Genomic DNA, 20056 nt, shown 5'->3' with positions numbered 1-20056 from the left:
TTTCCTCTAGAACCAAGTTAGAGGATAAATTTAAGGGGCTTTTGTTGCTAATATTAAAAATGAACTGCAACTGTTTTTACTCATTTATGACTATCTGAAATCAAGAAAACATTTTCTATGGTGGCATTACATCATAAGAGTGTTTCCAGTTTACTGATTTGAGTTCTCCATTATGGCTGATAAAATCCCTGATTTCTGAATACCTGGGTCTGCTAATTGGACTCTCAGATTACTCAACTGGATTCTAAATTTGGACTGACTTTATCCAGCACAAAGAAGCAAATTAAAAAAGACACTGTAAAACAGTTTCCCTCTACCAAATCAATCTTTTAACCTGTAACAGCTTTTGGGGAAACAGAATTCACATCCTGTGTTTCAGTAACTTATGTTTTACCCTTTTCTCACTTCTCTAGTACTTTAGTGTCTTTTCCAGGAAAGAAATCCTGGCTTTTGTGGATTCAGAGGATATTGTTTCTGATGGATTACAAAGAATAGCATATATCCTGAGGAATGCCATAGTAAATGCTCTTGCTACCTGCAACAGTTAGTCATTTATTCATAGCCCATTGTCAATGATGAGTTCATATTTTGGGCTTGATTTTCAAAATTAGGTATGAGCAATTACATGCTTAATTTGTGCAGTTGCCATAATGACATAAGGAACTTAGATAAGTGGGCATGCAAATGTACAGTTAATTGTGTAACTACTTTCTGTGCATCCAACTATGTGATATATACATCTATTGCAATCCTCGTAACTGCATATTCAAATTAGGTGTACAACTGCGAACTATTTTTGTACATGTAATTTTTTGTATATGTAATTCCATGTATCTACTTTTGAAAGCAGGTCTATAAATCAATGTATCAAACAGTATAAACCCTCCTGATATTACATCCTGCCACTGTCCATTTTTATCACGACACACAGTTCATTGAACTCTACTCTCCAGCATCTGACCTGCATGCACTATCTGTTTTTTCTGCTCCCAGAGATAACCTACCCACAGGACATCATTATTTGGATGAGGAAAGGGTGGGAGTTAACCAACCTGCATATTTCACCAGGGATTTCAAACGCGGGCACATGCATATTAGGAAGCTGTGCAAGTGTTCAGAAAAGATAGTTTGGAGCTGAATTTCTTCAGCTTTCAGTGACTTCAGTGAGATGTTCAGCACTTCTGAAAATCAAAGGATTTTTATTTAGATGCCAGTCACAAGGTGAACTGTTCTATTTAGAGGGGTTCAAGATCCAGCTCTGATGTTTTTTCTGATTTCTGCCCTGAAAGAAGGAATTTTTTGGAATGATGGTCTCTAGGACTAATAAGAGTTGTACACTTGGCAGCAACTCATGGGGGCAACAGGAGCAGAGATATAAGGGAGACACCATGGAAAATGTAAGACCTGTTGTAAATTTTTTTAAAGAGAGAAAGGGAAACCTGAAGAACACAGGAATGGCTCTTGGATTCCTCTCCAAAGAGAACACGGCAAAAGATCTACCATGCCTTGGAAACCCATCAGCCCCTCTAATGACAGAAAACAGAGCAAGGACTAAACAGAACAGGCCAAAGGAAGAGAGACTGGAGAGTAAGCGTCTGCATGGCAAGACAGTTCAACAGCATCTAAATAAGGGATTTAGGATCCAAACTCTAGGCACCCAGGTTTGAAAATTTTGGCTTTTTTTTCCAAAGTTTTGTCTGCATAGAAGTCACTTTTCTACTGGATGCAAAGTTTATTTGACTCTCTCAGAACTTAAAACTTTGGTTCTGAAAAGTTTTAAGTATTTCAAACATGATTCTTAGGCCACTAATTGTGCAAGCAGGGAACAAGATCCTGGGATATGGTAAGAAATACAAAAAGAAATTCAAATACAAAACATAAATGAAGGTTGGAATTATCTTTGTTTTAGATAAAGCAAACACGGACAGATCCTGAGGCCAGTTTTTACTGAGTCCTTAACTCAGGCAAAATTTCTAATGATGTCATGCAGCTGCGAACAGAGTATGTTGGCTTGGATCTAATTCACATGGCCTATATAAGCAACTCTGTAGAAAGATGTAGGTGACTGAGTTTTGGCAACTCAATAGTCTCTCTCAGAGTTGAGAATAGAGCAAACTCTTATATGTAGGTCTCTCCCTGTCACAAAACAAGTAGGGCAGAGAAGCCAAATCCTTCAATGAGAGTTTGCTTGAATAAGGGCTGATTAAAAACTCAGCTGGGACCTCAAGATTTGCCCCAGTATTTGTCTCATAAAGTGAGAGGAACAAGAAGACAGACCAGGTCTAATGTTGATGGAAAGCCTGTTCTTGCTTAATATACTGTAGTGGGTCAATTATTGCAAACAGCTCATCTTCTGGTAAAGGTTAAGCTGGGATGATGTCAAATGTAATGACTGTATTGATTAAATGCCATAAAATTGAACCAGGCCAATAGAATACCTTGAGAGAAGGTCTAGAGATCACAAATGAATGAAATTACAAATGCATTCAATTTCAATAGATGAGCCATTTTGTATGTACTTTTTATGACTTCTTGAAGAGTAGGATAAAACAAAGTTACTACACTTTTGTCTTACTGAAAGTATTCTGCACCCTTTCGGCAACAGTAACAGGGTCTTACTAAAGGCTAACATGAGATGTCACAGAGATGAGTCAATATTCTGAGTTTAGGTGCTTTACACATTTTCCTGAATGACATGGTGGAAAACATTCAGACGCTCCTTAAGTTTCCAGCCATTCCTAAACAGCAACAGGTGGTCAAGAAAAGTTTCTACAATATGTCACAGCTGTCTTCATCACAGTCTTGGAAATAACTGACTAAAGTTCTGCACTCTCTGTGGCACCAGTTGATAATGAAAGGGATGCAAGAGATCAGGAAGCACTCCCAAAACATCTATATGCATATAATGAATGAGCCGAGGAATATAATTAATAACGTCTTTATCACATATACTGAATTCACACAAGATACTAATGTGCCTTTCAAATGCTGCCACTCATTCAGATTGAAATCATGTTCAACCAGCCTCTAAATGGCTATCTGGAAGCTATAGTAAATTACAGCATTAAATAACTAATTGAATAATTGCACATTATGAAGTTGAAACTTTTCTACGGACTGATACTTATTAACATTATAAGTGACTTTGGCTACTCTTTCCAAAATATCTTAATGGATCCCTTTACAAATGTACCACATCCAGCACAAGAAATATAAGAGGCAGCTTGAAAGGCATGGTTCATTGACTGAAGTAACCTTTGAGTTTACAAAGTTTACACAAAGATTGCTTTCAAACTTGTACCATAAATAGTGTACTTGATATTTACAGTTGCATACTGTGTTTCATTATACAGCCTGCCACAGTGGGCAGGTTCAGAGGAGAATAGCTGAGAAGACTTTGTAGATGAAATGACACATTTAAGGAACAGAAGAGGTTATACTTCATATTTATCACATGACATCCATAAAACAGGAGAATGCCTACATGTTGTGCACTTCTCTTCTCCATCAGAGTTACAAGAATGCAAGACATTAAGTGAAGTTTTCTTAGAATTTGGTGGCACAAGAGAAAGTCTCCCCTGTCCTGCTTCTCATATGCCCTGGAGAAGCCTATGTGTATCAGTTTGTAGACTACAAGCCAATTCCAGGGGGATTTGAAACATAGCAGAACTGCCAACATGTTCCTCAGTTATCTGCATCCTTCTCCATAATGTACACTGATATAGGCCATGTTACTGTCAATTTGATCTAAGGCAATATTATTATTTCTTCATTCACTTGACTAGCTCATCCAAGGTAGCTTCCTATCACTTAATGTTCTCTTAGTCCTCTCTTCTGGATTCATTTTTCCACTGATAGGTTACATAGTGCCATGCTCCCTTGAGGGTTTGGTCAGGGAGTGCAACTTTCAATGGCATCCAGTGCTCCATAAGGATCTGTGCATTTTAGATACAATGCCAGTACCTGTCCTACCACTGCTGCCTACCTTTGAGGTGGCAATGGCTGTCTGCAGGCTCCCCAGTGAAATAGCATTCAAAGGCATCTCAAACAATGCCGCACACATCCAGGCAGGCTTTTCACCACTAGGGCCCTGTTCTCTTCTCTATAGAGCCTTATACCATAGTATCTGAACACCGAGAGTCCAGTACCGAACTGGCTGGGAATTGAACCTGGGCCGCTCATGCGGCAGGTATGAATTCTACCACTGAACTCTGCGTTATTCCAGCAGAAGTCAGCATCACTCCAGAGGCTTAATGCTGGAAAACATCTATTCCACAATATCCAGAACTTCATGCTCCATCCATTTCTCACATCATTAATCTTTTGTCTCTCAAGTGGACCTATCTACCCCTCTCTTTGTGCTCCCCTCATCTCCAAAACGATAGTATACGAAGAGACAAAAGCACAAATAAAGGCTGAAGGTGACTGCTTTCTCAGAGGTTTGAAACAGCAGTATGCAAAGTGCACTAGGGAATTTTTAGTGCACTGCAGCAGGGTCCACACAGACAGTTAGTGCACGGCAGGCTCCAGCACTGTACATTCACACCCCAGCTTGTCGTACACTAAATGTTCAACTAGATATGCCCTAACAGACGTGTTTAAATTAATTTTAGATTTTTTTGGGTCCAGCTGTCAGTGACAGGCACTGGAGTTTTTGCAGATCACCTGTCACAGTATACAGAGTGGCAGCCGTGTTAGTCTGTATCAGCAAAAAGAATGAGGAGTACTTGTGATTTTTTCTCCTGCTGATAATAGCTCACCTTAATTGATTAGTCTCATTATAGTTGGTATGGCAACATTCATTTTTTTCATGTTCTCTGTATATATATATCTTCCTACTGTATTTTCCACTGCATGCATCCGATGAAGTGGGTTTTAGCCCACGAAAGCTTATGTCCAAATAAATTTGTTAGTCTCTAAGGTGCCACAAGTACTCCTCATTCCTTTTGTCATAGTACAGTATCAAAAACTACAAGTCAAAGGGTGCTCAAAAGAGAATTCATTATTGTGGATGGTCCCCTTAAGAAAACCAGAAAAAAAGAACATTCGTTTCTAGGAACTGAATCTGTACTAGGAGATGAGAAACTGATTTTTTCCAAAGAGCTTCATCTTTCTCCTTATTAAAATGTATATGTTCCAATGGGAACTATCTCAAAAGTGCTTGTTCTGCTAGACTGCAGAAGATGTTACTGTAACAAGATCTTCTGTCTTGGTTGCCTCATAATCTCAGATTTTCCAGTGCCAAAGCAGATTTGATAATTGATCTTAATCTGCCGGCAGTGGCCTCCAACTTAACTATACTATGGACATACTACAAAACAAATGTTATTTCTATACTGACTTTCCAAAGTAGAGAGAGAGAGATAATGACTAAAACTGTTCGCATATATTACGGTCTCATCTACACTATAAATTTAACCATTCTGAAGGATCCATTTGCAACATGATCTCTCACAACACTGTTAAACCATGATTCTTTCTTACAGAACAGACAGCACCTAACATAATTTCTATCTCCAGGTCCTGCACCTTTCAGTATTAAGACACTTAAGTCCACATTTTAAAATGATCACACATGCTCTTGCATGTGTAAGATGTCCAATCAACTCCTCTTATAATTTTCCACAAATGAAAAATGGACACTAAATTAAAATATTGTGGCACTTGACAGCTGTCACTGAGACTGTTATACACTTTGAAGGAAAGCCTGGTCCCACTGAAATCAAAGGGAGTTTTTACTTTGATAGAGGCAGGATTTCATCCCCTATATTCCGTGGGGAGACTATAAAAGCTCTACATCAGCTGTTCACAGCCCCATGCTGAAAATGGAATATAAGGAAATTCTAAGAGGTTTCACTGTCTGAAAGAATAACCTCTGCCATGAAAGAGAAGCAATCAACCCAGCCAGCTCTCATTCATAACATTTAACTCTGCTCACTTTTTATAGTATAATACAGTATGAATCCAACTGAGTTCCAGTATAACTGGCAGCAACTCTCAATGCAATATTTACGCCAGGGCTGAACTGACTGCATTTTTTTTATAATAATTTGCCTAAAGATAACAGGCAGACTGGAAGGCAGCAGATAAACCAGTTATTGGTCCACAGATTGTCTGACTGCTTAATGGTAATATTGGATAAAGTCTTCTTATTCAAATATTTCGACTTGTCAGTGAAAATTACTAATAAGCAATGAGAGCAGAGACTATTTTTGCTCATAGCTGGTTCTCCACAATTTGTGAATAATGAAAACAGTTGTCTGGCTCTTAGCTTTGCAGGTTCTGTAGACTATTGTTACTGGCAAATACTCAAACTACAAACCAAACATTGATGACAAGCTTCCTGAATTAAATAAAAATGTAAAGAAGACATTTTTAAAGTAGTTCAGGTATTTTTTTTTCAAAGTAATGTGACATTTTACTGCACATTAAAGTGTAAGGCATATTATTCATTCATTCATATAGAGATGATCAATTTTCTGTGTGATGCCTTTATGTAACAAAATCCATTTTAAAATAAAAAAAATGTTTAGGAAGATGTAAGTACCGCTATATAGATATTAGGTTGTATTTACCTTTATCCCAGGGAGTCCAGGAAGCCCAGGAAGACCTGGTTCACCCTACACAGGAAAATTACATAACATTACAGAACAATATTAATTTATAAGTGGTATCCAGAAAACAACCAGCTATACACTGTAGTAGGTATAGTATAAGATCACATACTCTATATGTGATTGCTATTCATTTTAGGGATCATAGATACTCAGGCCCACACAATGTACATTAAAGGGCTTGCTAACCTAGAAGTATAAGTAAAATGTTTAAACTGAATACCTAAATTTAATCTCCTAAATCTACATTTAAGGACCTAAACATTTCGTATGGATTTAGGAGCTTAACTAGACACACAGGTTGAAAACTCTGGCCAGTATTTTTATCAAAAGGATAGGGAATAAATAATATTAATTAAATAATATGAATACTGACATTTACTGCATTTGCAATAATTCTGCAAATCTGCAATTGCAGATATTTAATTCTATCCCCTAGTCAGTTATTGGCTGTATAGGGCGCTGTGTAACTGTCCAGGTTAGCTACAAATGTGACTAAACAAAAATAATTTAATTTGTACAGTTTCAGAGGGATTACTCAATTACATTTATCTATCCTTTTTATCGAACCATCAACACTGTCCACATTTCAGTATATATGCACACACACACCACCACAAAGTACCATACACAAATAAACTAGAACTATGGCACTTCTTCTAAAAATACCCTGATTATTTAGCACTGCAATAAAAAAGAACAAAATACTCTACTTTCAAGAAGAAAATATCTAACAGGAATTGAAGACTGAACATATTCATTCTGGAATAAGCTGATATTTTTCTATGGGAGAGAAGGACAAGAACAACATGTACACACATACAATCATCTTAAGATGTTAGCTGAAATGGTGCCGAAACTATATCCTCATAGGAGAAGGAAAATTATGAACACTGAAAATCAAAGGGCTTTAGGAATAAAATGGACGTAATAATTTTGATTTCAAGGGCAAAACAATTAGACAGACAGTAGATTTCCGGTTATCATAGAGATGGACCTGAACCAAAGCTCAGAACCTGAACATCCCTGAACTATAGCGAAGATCCGGTCCAAACTTTGTAGCTAGTCCCACCGTCTATAACTGGTTGAACTAAACTTTAGATTCATCCATTCCTGAACGTTACAGAAATCCAGATCTCAATGTTGTGGTTTGGGCCAGAGCATGGAGATTACAAGCACACACAAATTCCTCATCTTACATAACCAATTGCACTATATTTTTAGGTGATAATATTAAAACTTACTTGAAGAACTTCTAGCAAATTTACAATCTGCCACAACAAAACCAAAAACAGAATAGTTGATCTGAAAATTGATTTGCCAAACGAAAGAATTCTTAAACATTTTAGGAGGATCCAAATCCAGCTTCCTTGTAGATTTTAGTCATTCCAGAATTTTAACAAATCTTTCTGACTGAAGCTACTGAAAAGGACAATCCACTTCGGAAATTTTAGATGTGAAATACAATAAAGGAATGGAGGGCAGGGTATCATTTTCAGCAGATTCTATTAGCTGTTGATATACTGCCTACCATTGTCTAACAGAAACTGGACCATTACTCCTGTCTAAAGAGTAATTCTCTGAACAGGATGTATTATATTCACTATTGATATAGTATTAGCCCAGAAGTTCTACTCCATCTTTTTTTTTCTTGCATGAAGAGTCAGATATACTAGTGAAACAAAGACATTAATACTGTAATCTGTCAATTACTGTCATTGAAGTAGATGTGACTTTTTCTCCTTCTGTTTTAAAATAAGTAAAATTCATTTCTAAATATAAATGTTTAATCATTATAATGAATAGCTCTTTTATTATTATTTTAATTTGTATTGCCATGGCTTGCACCATCCACAATCAGGGCTCAGGACCTCACTGTACTAGGCACTTCACATACATATAACAAAAAGATCGTCCCTGCCTTGGAGAACTCAAATTCTAACTAATCTAATCCTAGAACATCAGGGTTAGAAGGGGCCTCAGGAAGTCATCTAGTCCAACCCCCTGCTCAAAGCAAGACCAATCTCCAAACAGTTTTTTACCCTAGTTCGCTAAATGGCCCCCTCAAGGATTGAACTAACAACTGGAGTTAGCAAGCCAATGCGCAACCACTGAGCTATCCCTCCTCTGCAACTAAAGTGATTAAAATGTACTCTTCAAGGCAAGATTAAAAACACATTCCAATTGCTAGTGTTCCATTATGAAGCTGATTGTAGTTGAATGGACATTATTTCCATTCCTTAACTTTTTTCAAAATATAAGGTTGATATGATTTATGAGATTAAATGACTCCAAGGACAAACAAAAGCTGAATACAAACGTCAGTCTATCAAACTAAAGCAGTCAAATATTCTATGTTGTTATAGAACATATATAATGTACGTGGGCTACATCTATAATGTATGTGGCACACCTAACCTTTTTTCATACAGTCACACACAGGCATATTTCATTCAGACATATACAAATATCCTCACATATGAATCAATACATGAATAAATGCACAACATGGACCAAAACTTGATGTCTTCGCTCTGTCCTTTTTATTATTTTATGGCGCACAATGGGAGTTTCTCACGAGTAAACACTAAGGCTCCAATTCTACATTGAGATCTAGAACTTCAGTGGGTCTCCACACATATCTACTCTAGTGAATACTAATGGAGGATCAAATTCTTGGCATTTAATCAGAGAAAACTCCCACAGAATACTGTAAAAATAGATGTACATTCTGAAGGTGTCCTCATAATAGGAAAGAACAAAAGTTTGAGAAATTGACATTTGCACAGTTTATGCCTATATAAACGTTTCTCATTGCTAATTTTTTGTGTCTTCATTATATTTACACTCAAATAGTGAATCTCATTTAAAGTATGATATGTAAATATAGATGAATATGGATTTATCCATTAATCTGTACGCGTATATATAAGAATGGTCAAACCCTCATTCCATACTTATTACATATTCAAGAAAAGTTCACACTGTCTGCAATGGAAGTTTTGCCTCAGTAAGAACTATAGGATTTAGCCCATATTCTCTATTCACTGGGAAGTAAAAATATAAGGCAAAATTACTCTCTGATTCACAATACAGGTCTTTTATTCACTGCAGTTCAGACCTCTGTCGCACATTCTGCACTTGTTCTATACACCGAACTCAGACTGGTGTGAGTTGGAGTTCCACAAAGGATGGATTACAGACTACACAACAGAGATCTGCACTGCCGTGCATAAAATACCTTTACAGTGGATCAGAGAGAAGAATTTTTCTCACAGGGTCAAATTTTTAAAGACCAGAAGCAGAAGTCCACATATGTGCATTTGTGCATGAAACTGGTTAATTGTTCATGCAAACAGATATTTTATGAGCAATAACCTGTTTGTTTTGCACATTCAGTTGACAGATATGTTCATGTAAATACACGCAATTATGAACATCAGCATCTATTCATTAAAACTCTGACCTATCTTATTTCAGTGAGATACTGTTTTTATTTACAGTATTATCTTCACATCAATTTATTATTACATTTAGAGTGATCTTGCAGAGAACATATTTTTGCCTCCAGATTTTAAGGTTTAAAAATATATATATGTGTATGTGTGTGTATACACACTCATATATAATGCAGGGAAACATATAGGCTAGGTGGCACAATGCATAAATCCACAACCCTTTGCCTCTAAAGTATTGAGTTCCAATATGATTTACAGTAGATCACAAGTAAAATACGTTCTGTGGTTTCAAAGTAGCCACTAGACCACATCACAAAACAGTCACTCACTTCAGTCTGACTGGCAATATATGCTCCAGTGTGGCCTGATGCTGAAACTGGAGGGTGTACTGTAGGTCAAAGCTGAGGTGCATTGGAAGGGCAGTGTAAGGAAATGTGCACAGTCCCTTCTGGTACAGTAAGTGCTGAAGACCTTAGTACCTTTAACGATCATGCCCCAATTCATTCATAAGTTTAAAAAAAGAGAACTATAAAATGCAGAGAGAGAATGAGTATTCAAAATATCCTGGGCAATGTAAATGTTTGAGACAAAAGGCTGGCACTAACATCATATGCAACCACACAAAGACAAACTCATCATCTTATAAAACTCTAAATTAATGTGGAGTTATGGCTACTGGTTATTTATCTATATTACCTCTATTATATCAAACCTGATTGTATTGGGCAGTGAGATCAACAGCTTGCTAATAAGTCACTGCTAGCTGTTCCTTGCCTAGCAGACAGCAAATGAGAGTATGAATCTAAACATTTAAAGTGCATTCTGTAGTTTATTATCCAAGTAGAACATACAGTACATGATGCACAATGATTCCAGAGGTTAGCTAATTAAAACTGCTTTCACTAGCTTTCCTACTTGAAACTGAGTTTTACTCACAAATTTAATTTGCATATCATAATAGTCGGATACAGTCTCTTACAAATCATTACGATTAAAATCTGCCAAGTAGAGAAACTCAGCTGCAATTTTCTCTTTTATTGATTTTTAAAAAATGGTTTCTCAGAGTTCCATATGTCCATAAAAAGGAACTGAGATTTAGAATATAGCTGGCCTGATATTCTTTATATACTACAGTATATGATTTTACTTCTCCCTGACCTGAGTACTGGAAAATCTCCAAAAGTGTACCTTATGGAATAAATTTCCAGTTCTCCTGTTGGGATAGGGAAAAGGTTTCTTACTTTACAAGAGGTAGGGGATGGTGAAGGGTTGTTTCCAGGAAACCCTGCAGACTCCAGAGGGAAGCAAAACTGCTACCCTACACATCCCAGGATTATAGTGTTAAAATCCAACCTCTCCTCGGTGTTCCACCAGCACCTTCAGGCGACACAGAGTCACTAGCTTTCCCATCTGTGCCTGCATCCTATCTTATCCTCTGAAAAAGAGTCAAAGGCATGGAAGGGGCAGGCAATGCTACTTGGTGCACCATTGACTTCCTACTGGCAAGTTCCTAGGCCAAGGGGGCAGCATGACATATTGAGCAGCTGCTCCCTCACTCCATCTCCTCCCAACCAAGGAAGCTCTGGCTGCATAGTGTCCAGTGGAAAGGCTTCTCTGGAGGGGTGCGGGGGTAGCACATAGTGGAGCTACTTGCTCCTAACTTTTCAATGCTTGTGTCTGCTTCCACCAGTTTAGTTCCTCACTAGCAGCACAAGTAAAAGAGAACATCCAGCCCTAGAGTCAATATTTATTTCATCTTAACGAGGTGTAATAACATATTATAATCTGCAGTTCAATATTTAGTCAAACATGCAAGGGTGAGTTGTTAACATTCAGACAGCAGAGCCATTCTTTGTTAGTTTCAGGCAGCTGAGATAGTGGAAACTTTCAATGTGGAAAAAAGTGCCCGGTATTACAAGACTGGGTAAGTTATTCTAATTTTCATTCCAGCCAGTGTCATTCTTATTATAGTTTTTTTTGAAACTCAGAATGATCATAAAATGTGTACAGACCTTGAGTAATCAGTTAAATTGCACCATCTTGCAATCATTGCTATTACCAAACAAGCAATTTACGTGCAAGAGGGAAGCTCCAGTACTAATATTTTCTATAAACAAGATTTGATGGCAAGTCTAATTGTGAGGAAAAAAGGACTGAATGCTTTCATGTATTACCTTTTGTCCTGGCCGACCAGATTCTCCAGGTTCTCCCTAATTGAAACATTAAATAAACAAACAAGATCAGAGAAAGTGAAAAAAAATCAGGGTTGGAAAACAGGAGACAAGTATAGTAAAATGATTTGTGGTATAAAGTGATGGATTCTGCAAAAAATGACCACTATAAACACGACATTACCTTAATTCCTGCAGCAGAAGATCCAGGATCACCCTGATATAAAATTCACAAGGCAACAATGATCACATTTATTATGTACGTATATTTTCAGGAAACTGATATAACAAACACAGGCATGAATATCCTGGAACCTTCTCAAAGTACCTCTCAATTACTGTAGCAAGATTAAATATGTCTTGTGACACTGCATACTAATTTGACCATTGACAATAAGTCAGTATTATTCAAAGAGAAACAATTCTGCATTCAAAGACACACTCAAAATTATTTGCTATATCAAAGAGCATCACCGATCCCTTTGGTCCATATCTACAGATGGCAACTGTCAGGCCTTAATTGACAAACCTTTTGTGTTAATGACATTCAAACTCAAAGAACCCAGTGACCCATTAGTTTATCTTAATCAAGACATGTCAGAGTATCAATCTCTTTTCCCTAGATTGTCACTGTTTTTATCTCGGTGCTTTAAGCCAGGTTAATGTTGTAAGTAACAGAATATCTGATGAGCTGTAATTTATTTGCTCAGGAAAGGTCAGTTCTTATGAAGCAACTAACTTTCAAAGAGGTTCTCCTGTGTTTTGCTCAGCTTTTAGCTGAGTTGACTGGGTTTGATAGGAGGTGACTTGCCCAAGGTCACAGAATCAGTCAGTGGATAAGGCAGAGTGCTTCTGGGTCTCAGTTCTTTGTTCTATGTTTATAGCCTTCATAGACTTCTGAAAATTCTTGTGCTTTCATTTCACTTCATCTTGTCTTGAATGGAATGCCAAAGGAAAGTGGAGGAAGCTAAATTATTAAATGCCATTTCTCAACTGAAAAGTTTTGGTAGTCAACTTATTCCTGTAAATAGGTCAAACCTGTACAAATTGTAGAAGTTGTCTACAGCACTTGTATTTGGACAGTTTCCTTATTATTATTATGAATTATAATTGATTATGAAAATTAACAGATCATTGTGCAATATGTTTATTTTGTGTCTCAAAGCAGCATGCTACTGATGCACATACTGAGTAAAATAGCAAATACCTGTAACATACTTTGAAGATGTTAAGCACAGTACAAATGCTAAGTATTATTATTATAGTCTTGCACTATATAAAACAATAAAATTTAAACTACTAGTATAAAAAACACTAGTTTTTGATTAGCTGTCCTGTAGTTCAGTAAAGCTGAATGAAGAGCTGTGGTGATTTATATTTTAAAAGCCTGGTTTCCTTTTCACAGTTATTGTAGCTCTCTCTTCAGAGGGCAAAGAGAAAACAAAAGGCCATTTTCTGAAAGGCTGATTCATGTCTAACAAAATGAGACAGCTCAGGTTTCCAGACATGTATGAGTGATATTGCTGTTGTCCCTCACAGCACGTACAACTGTGAAATCTCAAGGACTTCTTAATAGCTATAAAGTGGCAAAGCAACTGCTGAGAGACAGCCACAAGTTAAACATTTTAAGGGATAACATTGGAAATAGCACAGATAAGACTCAAAGTGTTTCTAATCCACTTTCATTCAAGAATGAAAACTAATACAGGATAAAAGTAAAAACTACATAGCTAGAGCATGTTCTCAGTCCCTCACTGAGTCAACTGGATTGGAAATGAAAGAACTTCAGCAGGAGAAAACACAAATGGAAAAGCAGCAAAGAATCCTGTGGCACCTTATAGACTAACAGATGTTTTGGAGCATGAGCTTTCGTGGGTGAATACCCACTTCGTCAGAGTATTCACCCAGGAAAGCTCATGCTCCAAAAGGTCTGTTAGTCTGTAAGGTGCCACAGGATTCTTTGCTGCTTTTACAGATCCAGACTAACACGGCTACCCCTCCAATACTTGACAAATGGAAAAGTACTTCAAAGGGATTTTGGTTGCTTGACAGGCTGAATGGCTAGAGCAGGAGAATGGAAGCAAGGACTAATGAGTGGGTTCCATTCCCAAGTCTGCCAATGATTCTGTATGTGACCTAAGACAATTCACTGATGCCAACACTGTCAAACTTGGATGTCTAAATATATGCACTTAAGTCCATGTTTATGTATTAAGATCAGTGGGAGCTGCAGATGTGCGTCATCTGTGAAAGTGACACTACTTTTGTTTAGGTGCATAAACATGGGCACATGTTCCTAACTGTAGGCACCATTATTTGAAATTGTTATCTCTTCACCTCTCTGTCTCAGTGTCCCTGTATATAAAATGGGGATCAATAATACTTACTCATGTCACAGGAATATTGTGTCTTAATGTTTGAGATCTTTGGATGAAGATTCTATATAACTGCTCATTATTATTATTTACTGCAATGGTTCACGCATTGTTCATTCAGAGAAAATTTATGGAGGTTTACTGTATGGAGGTGTGGACAAAGGGAGAGGACTGGGTAAACTGGCTCCAATCTTATTTCATCTCTGAACCTTATTTTTGGTTCAGATTAGTCTTGATAAATCATTCCAGCACACCCAAAACTTCCGTAGTTCCCTCTTTCCTCAGGCTCAAAGATCCCTCCCCATGCTACCTTGAAAAATGAGGCTCAGTAAGTCTGTATGCCTCGCTGCAGCCCTTCAGCTCAAGTACTGCTTTGATGCTTTGCCCTAGTGATGTCCTAGTGTGCATCACATATTTCAGAAGCCCAAGAGTCATCCAAATATCCCATGTTCCGAGACTTCTGAGGCACATGGTGCATCCGGGATTAGAAAGAGCATGGATAACTTTGACCAACACCCATTGTTAATGGTGCAGCAGCAAGGACAGTAGAGAGATTTGCTGGAACACAGTGCCAACTGCTTCTATCAGGGCAGGGGGAAAAGGAGAGGATTTCCCATACCCCCATAAATGCCTAGAGGAGTGTGTGAAAGGCTTCTCATGGCACTACCTGAAGATCCTGCAACTATGTTGGAAGAGAAAGCCACAGAGCTCCCACCTGTCTCCTGAAGACGATACTGCCATTGATGGGGAGAAGTGGCCGATGGATCAGGAAAGGGAAGGAAAACAAGAGCTATTTGGTGAGTATGCTACTGTTGGCTGTTCCTATTAGGGGGCAGCACTCGTGATTTTTTTCCTCTGCAACCAACACCATTAACAACCACTGGGACAAATTCATCTCTGACATACGTATGATGACTGTCAAGGATACTGCAAGGTCACTGGAGCACAGGACACAGGAGCACTGCTCCTAACTACATTGGTGTAAATGTGGAGTAATTACTATGACTTCAATGCTTACTCACTCCTAAACCTCGACACCAAAAATATATTCTCCTAAGCTTCTTACCAAACAGTCCTCCATTGCAGAGTTGCTCTGCAGGACGTAATCAGAGAAGTTCTGTGGCCTTCTCCTATACATTCACAGATCCATGGGAAGCGCAACTCCCTTTTAATTCTGAGTGGCAGATCTTTTTGTTGGAAAAGTGGGAAGGAAACTGATTAAAGGTAACTATGCCAAACCAGTAGTAACTAGCCTGATGCTGAGAAAGTTAGCAGACCGGTACAAACACTATCCATCCCTATTTCACCCCAGTACTCCAGACAATTACATGGAACTTGGAAGAGGTGGGAGCATTATGTTTCAGAGGTTCAATAAATTCAGTTAAAGTTTTTCAGATGAACATCCAAAAGGCCATCTGCTGACCTATCTTTTCTAAAAGTTATTCCCAACTAGAATACCAAACCACCTGAGGTCCACAAAGAAACACACACAATGTCTGGCTTTGGAAGGATAAATTCCCAACAGAAGGAGGAAGAGTTTTTTTAGAACAAGTGTTTTCACTAGGATGCATGCCAAGTACTTCAGTAGCAGACACAATTGAAGAAAAATTACTGAAGCTTCATAGGGCTCCCAGGAGAGATTCTGAACTTCTATATTGTTTCATGAACATACACATGATCTATTTATCTGATCTACTGTTCCAATGATTTGTCTAAGCATGATATTCTCAGGACATAAAAAATGTCTCTAGACACGCAACTAGGTCTCTCAGGAAAATAGTTATGAAATCAAACTGCATATATTTTTGAGTAACAGAATAATAATCTAAATATCCAAAGACAGAGAGTAATGATTTCTGGCCACTAGAGACCAGACATGCCAAACTTGTGAAAAAAAATGCAAAAATTGGGCTTGTTTTTGGCTTAATTGGCTTGTGAGATGCTTGTTGGCTAGTTTTTGGTTTGTAGCTTGTTGCTTCTTTTATTTTTGATCTGCTCCCATAAAGCAAGGGCAAGGGGCAAGCAGAGGCAAGGGGAGGAGAGAGTCAGGGGTGCACAGCAGGTCCACCACAGTCCCAGACTGCATGCTGGGGGGATATAGTCACATAAAGTGTTGGAGTTCTCAGGGATTGGCTTATTTTGGCCTTGTTTTGAAATGGGATTAGCTTGATTTTTGGCTTATTGTGGAGGTCGGGGTGCTTATTTACCATGTGAAAGTTGGCAGCTCTGCTAGAGACGTGGACTGGATTTGAATTCATTACTTGCAGGTATGATATTCTATTTTTCCCATTGCTCTTAAACCATAAAATCTGTGAATGGTAACAGTCTCAACTTCCCCTTTCTCAGTCATAGGGCACAAGATATATAAAATCACCTATTCTTTGGAGACTTCTAAAATATGGTACCTGAGGAGACAGCGCTGACATAAAGGCATGGAAGCCGGATCTTTAGCTGGTGTGAAATAACAAAGATCTGAAACATAATTTTTAACTTCCACTTTGAATTTCCAAACTTTTGGGGGTTTTGGTCAGCCATTTGGATTATGTTTTCAATCCTGCATGCCACATTGCCTTGGCCCTTCCTTTGGAAAAGAATGTGAAAGGGGATCTGTTTCCCCTTACAGAATTTTTTTCCCCTATCCAGTCATTGGGCAGCATTCCTCGCCCTGAAAAAGCAAGGGGTTGTTCCTCTCAGAACCCCCAGATCTCTTGAGATCCGTACTAATCTCAGGGATCTATTGGGGACACTGGATCTCTGTATGGGGATGCTGTGCTTTGGCACATCTTTCTTAGCTTCATCTCTCTAGCAGTGTGATTAAGTGGATCTACCTGGCATGTAAAAAGGCATGTTGTGGGAGGGAGGTGAGGACTGAAGTACCATCCATAGGAAGACCTAGCTGCTGCTCCATGTCCTGGTTGTAGAATTCTTCCCTCTCAGAGTCAGAGGAACTCCCCAGTCCACATCCTGAGTACTCAGGCGGCACGCTGCAGCTAGAATTTTGGACTCAGATTTTTAAAGGTATTTAGATGTTGGAGCCTAATTATTATTGACTGTTGATATGATTTTGGTTCCTAAGCGTCGTAATGCCTTTTGAAAATAAGATTTATGTTACACCAATTAGGCATTGCAATGCTGAATGCAGCAACACCTTTGGCCTTAATACTCAAAACTTGCATCATTTACCAAACAAACATAACAAGAATATCTGATAGCTTGTGACTCAAGTTTCTGTGTGATGCATATTTAGAGGTTTATAAAAGATGTTTTAATTACTGTAACATAAGCAGGCCCCTTGTAATTAATTAGAACTAATGAATTTCTGCTGTTTGTGAGAACGAGTCAGCCTATTCAACCTTTTAAAAAGTCTCTTTGTATATTTTCCTTTTGGTACCATCTCCCTTTCATGTTCTGATTAGATTTTATGGCCTTTAATCTCCGTTCATCTCTACTCATTAACAGACGTACCTTTTCACCCATGTCACCTTTGGATCCATTTTCTCCAGCATCACCCTAAAATTAAAAAAATATATATTTGCAGTACTGAGTTTTGCAATTTTTAAAATAATTCTCACGCATTCACAAAGTATCCAGAAATAATTTGCAGTTTGCAAACACTATTACCAGGCTAACAGTTTTAATTCACTAGCCAGAGTCTATAAGAAGTGACCAAATTAATAAATAATTTGTATCTTACCACCTTGTCTCAAATAATTGTAATAAAACATTTACAGTATGAACTCAGAGCCTTGATTCAACTTAAATCCACAAGAGGAGAAAAACATGATTTGATATATTTCATTTGGATTTGCAGTCTGAAATATAACTTACACAACTGTTATATCTGATCACCGATAGGAAAGATATTTCAAAGTTATAAACCTCTTCCCAGTTACTTAAGAAAATACAAACTGTCATGTCATTTCATCTTCTTGTCAATTTAGTCTACAGACATCCCTAGTTCATTCTGGTTCAGTGACAAAGGAATGATTTAATGATGATTCAGCATTAGGAATAGCCAGTAAATATTTTTCACCACAAAGACATATCTGATCAAACAGAGTTGGCAATTACTGGCTTCTAATACATTTTTATTGTGATTCTGAAGCAATTCAGGATATGCTCTTTGAATTTCAAGTATTTCTCCTTCAGTGTGAAACTAGCAAAAACTTAACTAAAATATACAATAAGCTACCAAAACCATTCATGTCTCCATGTAAATGCTAAACATTATTCAAAGAGGTAATGTTGAAGTAACACGCTTGTCACTGCCTAGGAGAAAACATTCCTATTTAAAAATTGTTGATAGCTTTTAAAATATTTCTTTTGAAAAGTTTCACCTGTACAGAAAGGGCTGAATCCTAATTTACACTAACTCACCCACTTCCAGAGAAGCGTAAAAGGACCTTAATGTAAATGAGAATCAGGCCCAAAGACTTTTGCAGGCTTCTGAGTTCTTGAAAGGAACAACAGAGGAGTTTTTTTTAAAATATTTTTTCATCAACTAAAATTTGTTGATAAATATGATCTACAAATGGACCGGTGTACCAGTGAACCCATGTCAAACACAAGGAATTCTTATACAAGTAATGGGTGGCTGTCATTTATAAAATATTGTTAAGGAATTCTCATTGCTTTGGAAACCATTTTGGAAATTTTCTGAACTAGGATCATTAAAAAAGTTGGGGAAAAAACAAACAAACAAAAAACCTTTTTAAAAAGGTATGGCCCAATCCTGGCTTCCGATCGCACCTGCTTATGTAGCTAGTTGGGGATGATTCTTTATGCCATTTCCCTCCTGGCCCCAGTATAAGGTGCATTCAGGGCCGGTGCTACCATTAAGGCAAACTAGGTGATTGCCTAGGGCGCCAAGATTTGGGGGCGCCCAAAAGCGGTGCCCCCAATTTTTTTTTAACATCGGTTCCTCCCTGAGCGCGCAGTCGCTGCTCCACTTCTCCTGCCTCCCAGGCTTTCAGCGTCAATCAGCTGTTTGGCGCTGCAAGCCTGGGAGGAGAATTAGAGCGGGGGCAGTGTGCTCGGGGAGGACAGGAAACAGAGGTGAGCTGGGGTGGGGAGGTGCTGCACGGCTCCCTGGGCGGGGAGCTCCTGCGGAGGGGGGCGCCTCAGGGCAGGGGGGGCAGGGAGCTGCTACAGGGCTGGGGGGTGTGACACAAAGTGGAAGTTTTGCCTAGGGCATGAAACTTCCTTGCACCAGCCCTGGGTGCATTTCAGGATTGTCCTGAGTGCAGGATGGCATGTAGCCAGAAAAATGTACTCCTTAACTAGTCTCATTGTTTTCAGTCCATTGCACTGCTTCAGGAGCAGTAAAGGGAGACTCGGTTCTATAAGCCTTACTGACAGTGAGTAGCACTTTCTCATATGATTAGTCCCGTTCGAATTCTGCTCTGATAAGACAGAATCGGACCCACAGTTATAGTACG

At 38.3% G+C, this 20056-nt stretch overlaps 1 protein-coding gene across 1 annotated transcript in view; it reads right to left on the bottom strand.

Moving 5' to 3' along the window:
* Positions 1–20056, bottom strand: part of COL25A1 (collagen type XXV alpha 1 chain) — a 192591-nt gene that overhangs the window by 80120 nt on the left and 92415 nt on the right. Inside the window, exons 11-14 of the mRNA XM_075066209.1 lie at positions 18084–18128; positions 12428–12460; positions 12247–12282; positions 6576–6620 (exon numbers count right to left, since the gene is read on the bottom strand). Coding sequence (XP_074922310.1) covers positions 6576–6620; positions 12247–12282; positions 12428–12460; positions 18084–18128 — 159 coding nt within the window. The remainder of the gene's footprint in view (positions 1–6575; positions 6621–12246; positions 12283–12427; positions 12461–18083; positions 18129–20056) is intronic.

The sequence above is a fragment of the Chelonoidis abingdonii genome, chromosome 5 (assembly GCF_003597395.2).
Source record: "Chelonoidis abingdonii isolate Lonesome George chromosome 5, CheloAbing_2.0, whole genome shotgun sequence".
NCBI classification, from domain to species: domain Eukaryota; kingdom Metazoa; phylum Chordata; order Testudines; family Testudinidae; genus Chelonoidis; species Chelonoidis abingdonii.
The sequence above is the reverse complement of the archived record's forward strand: the minus strand, read 5'-3'. Positions and strand labels throughout refer to the sequence as shown.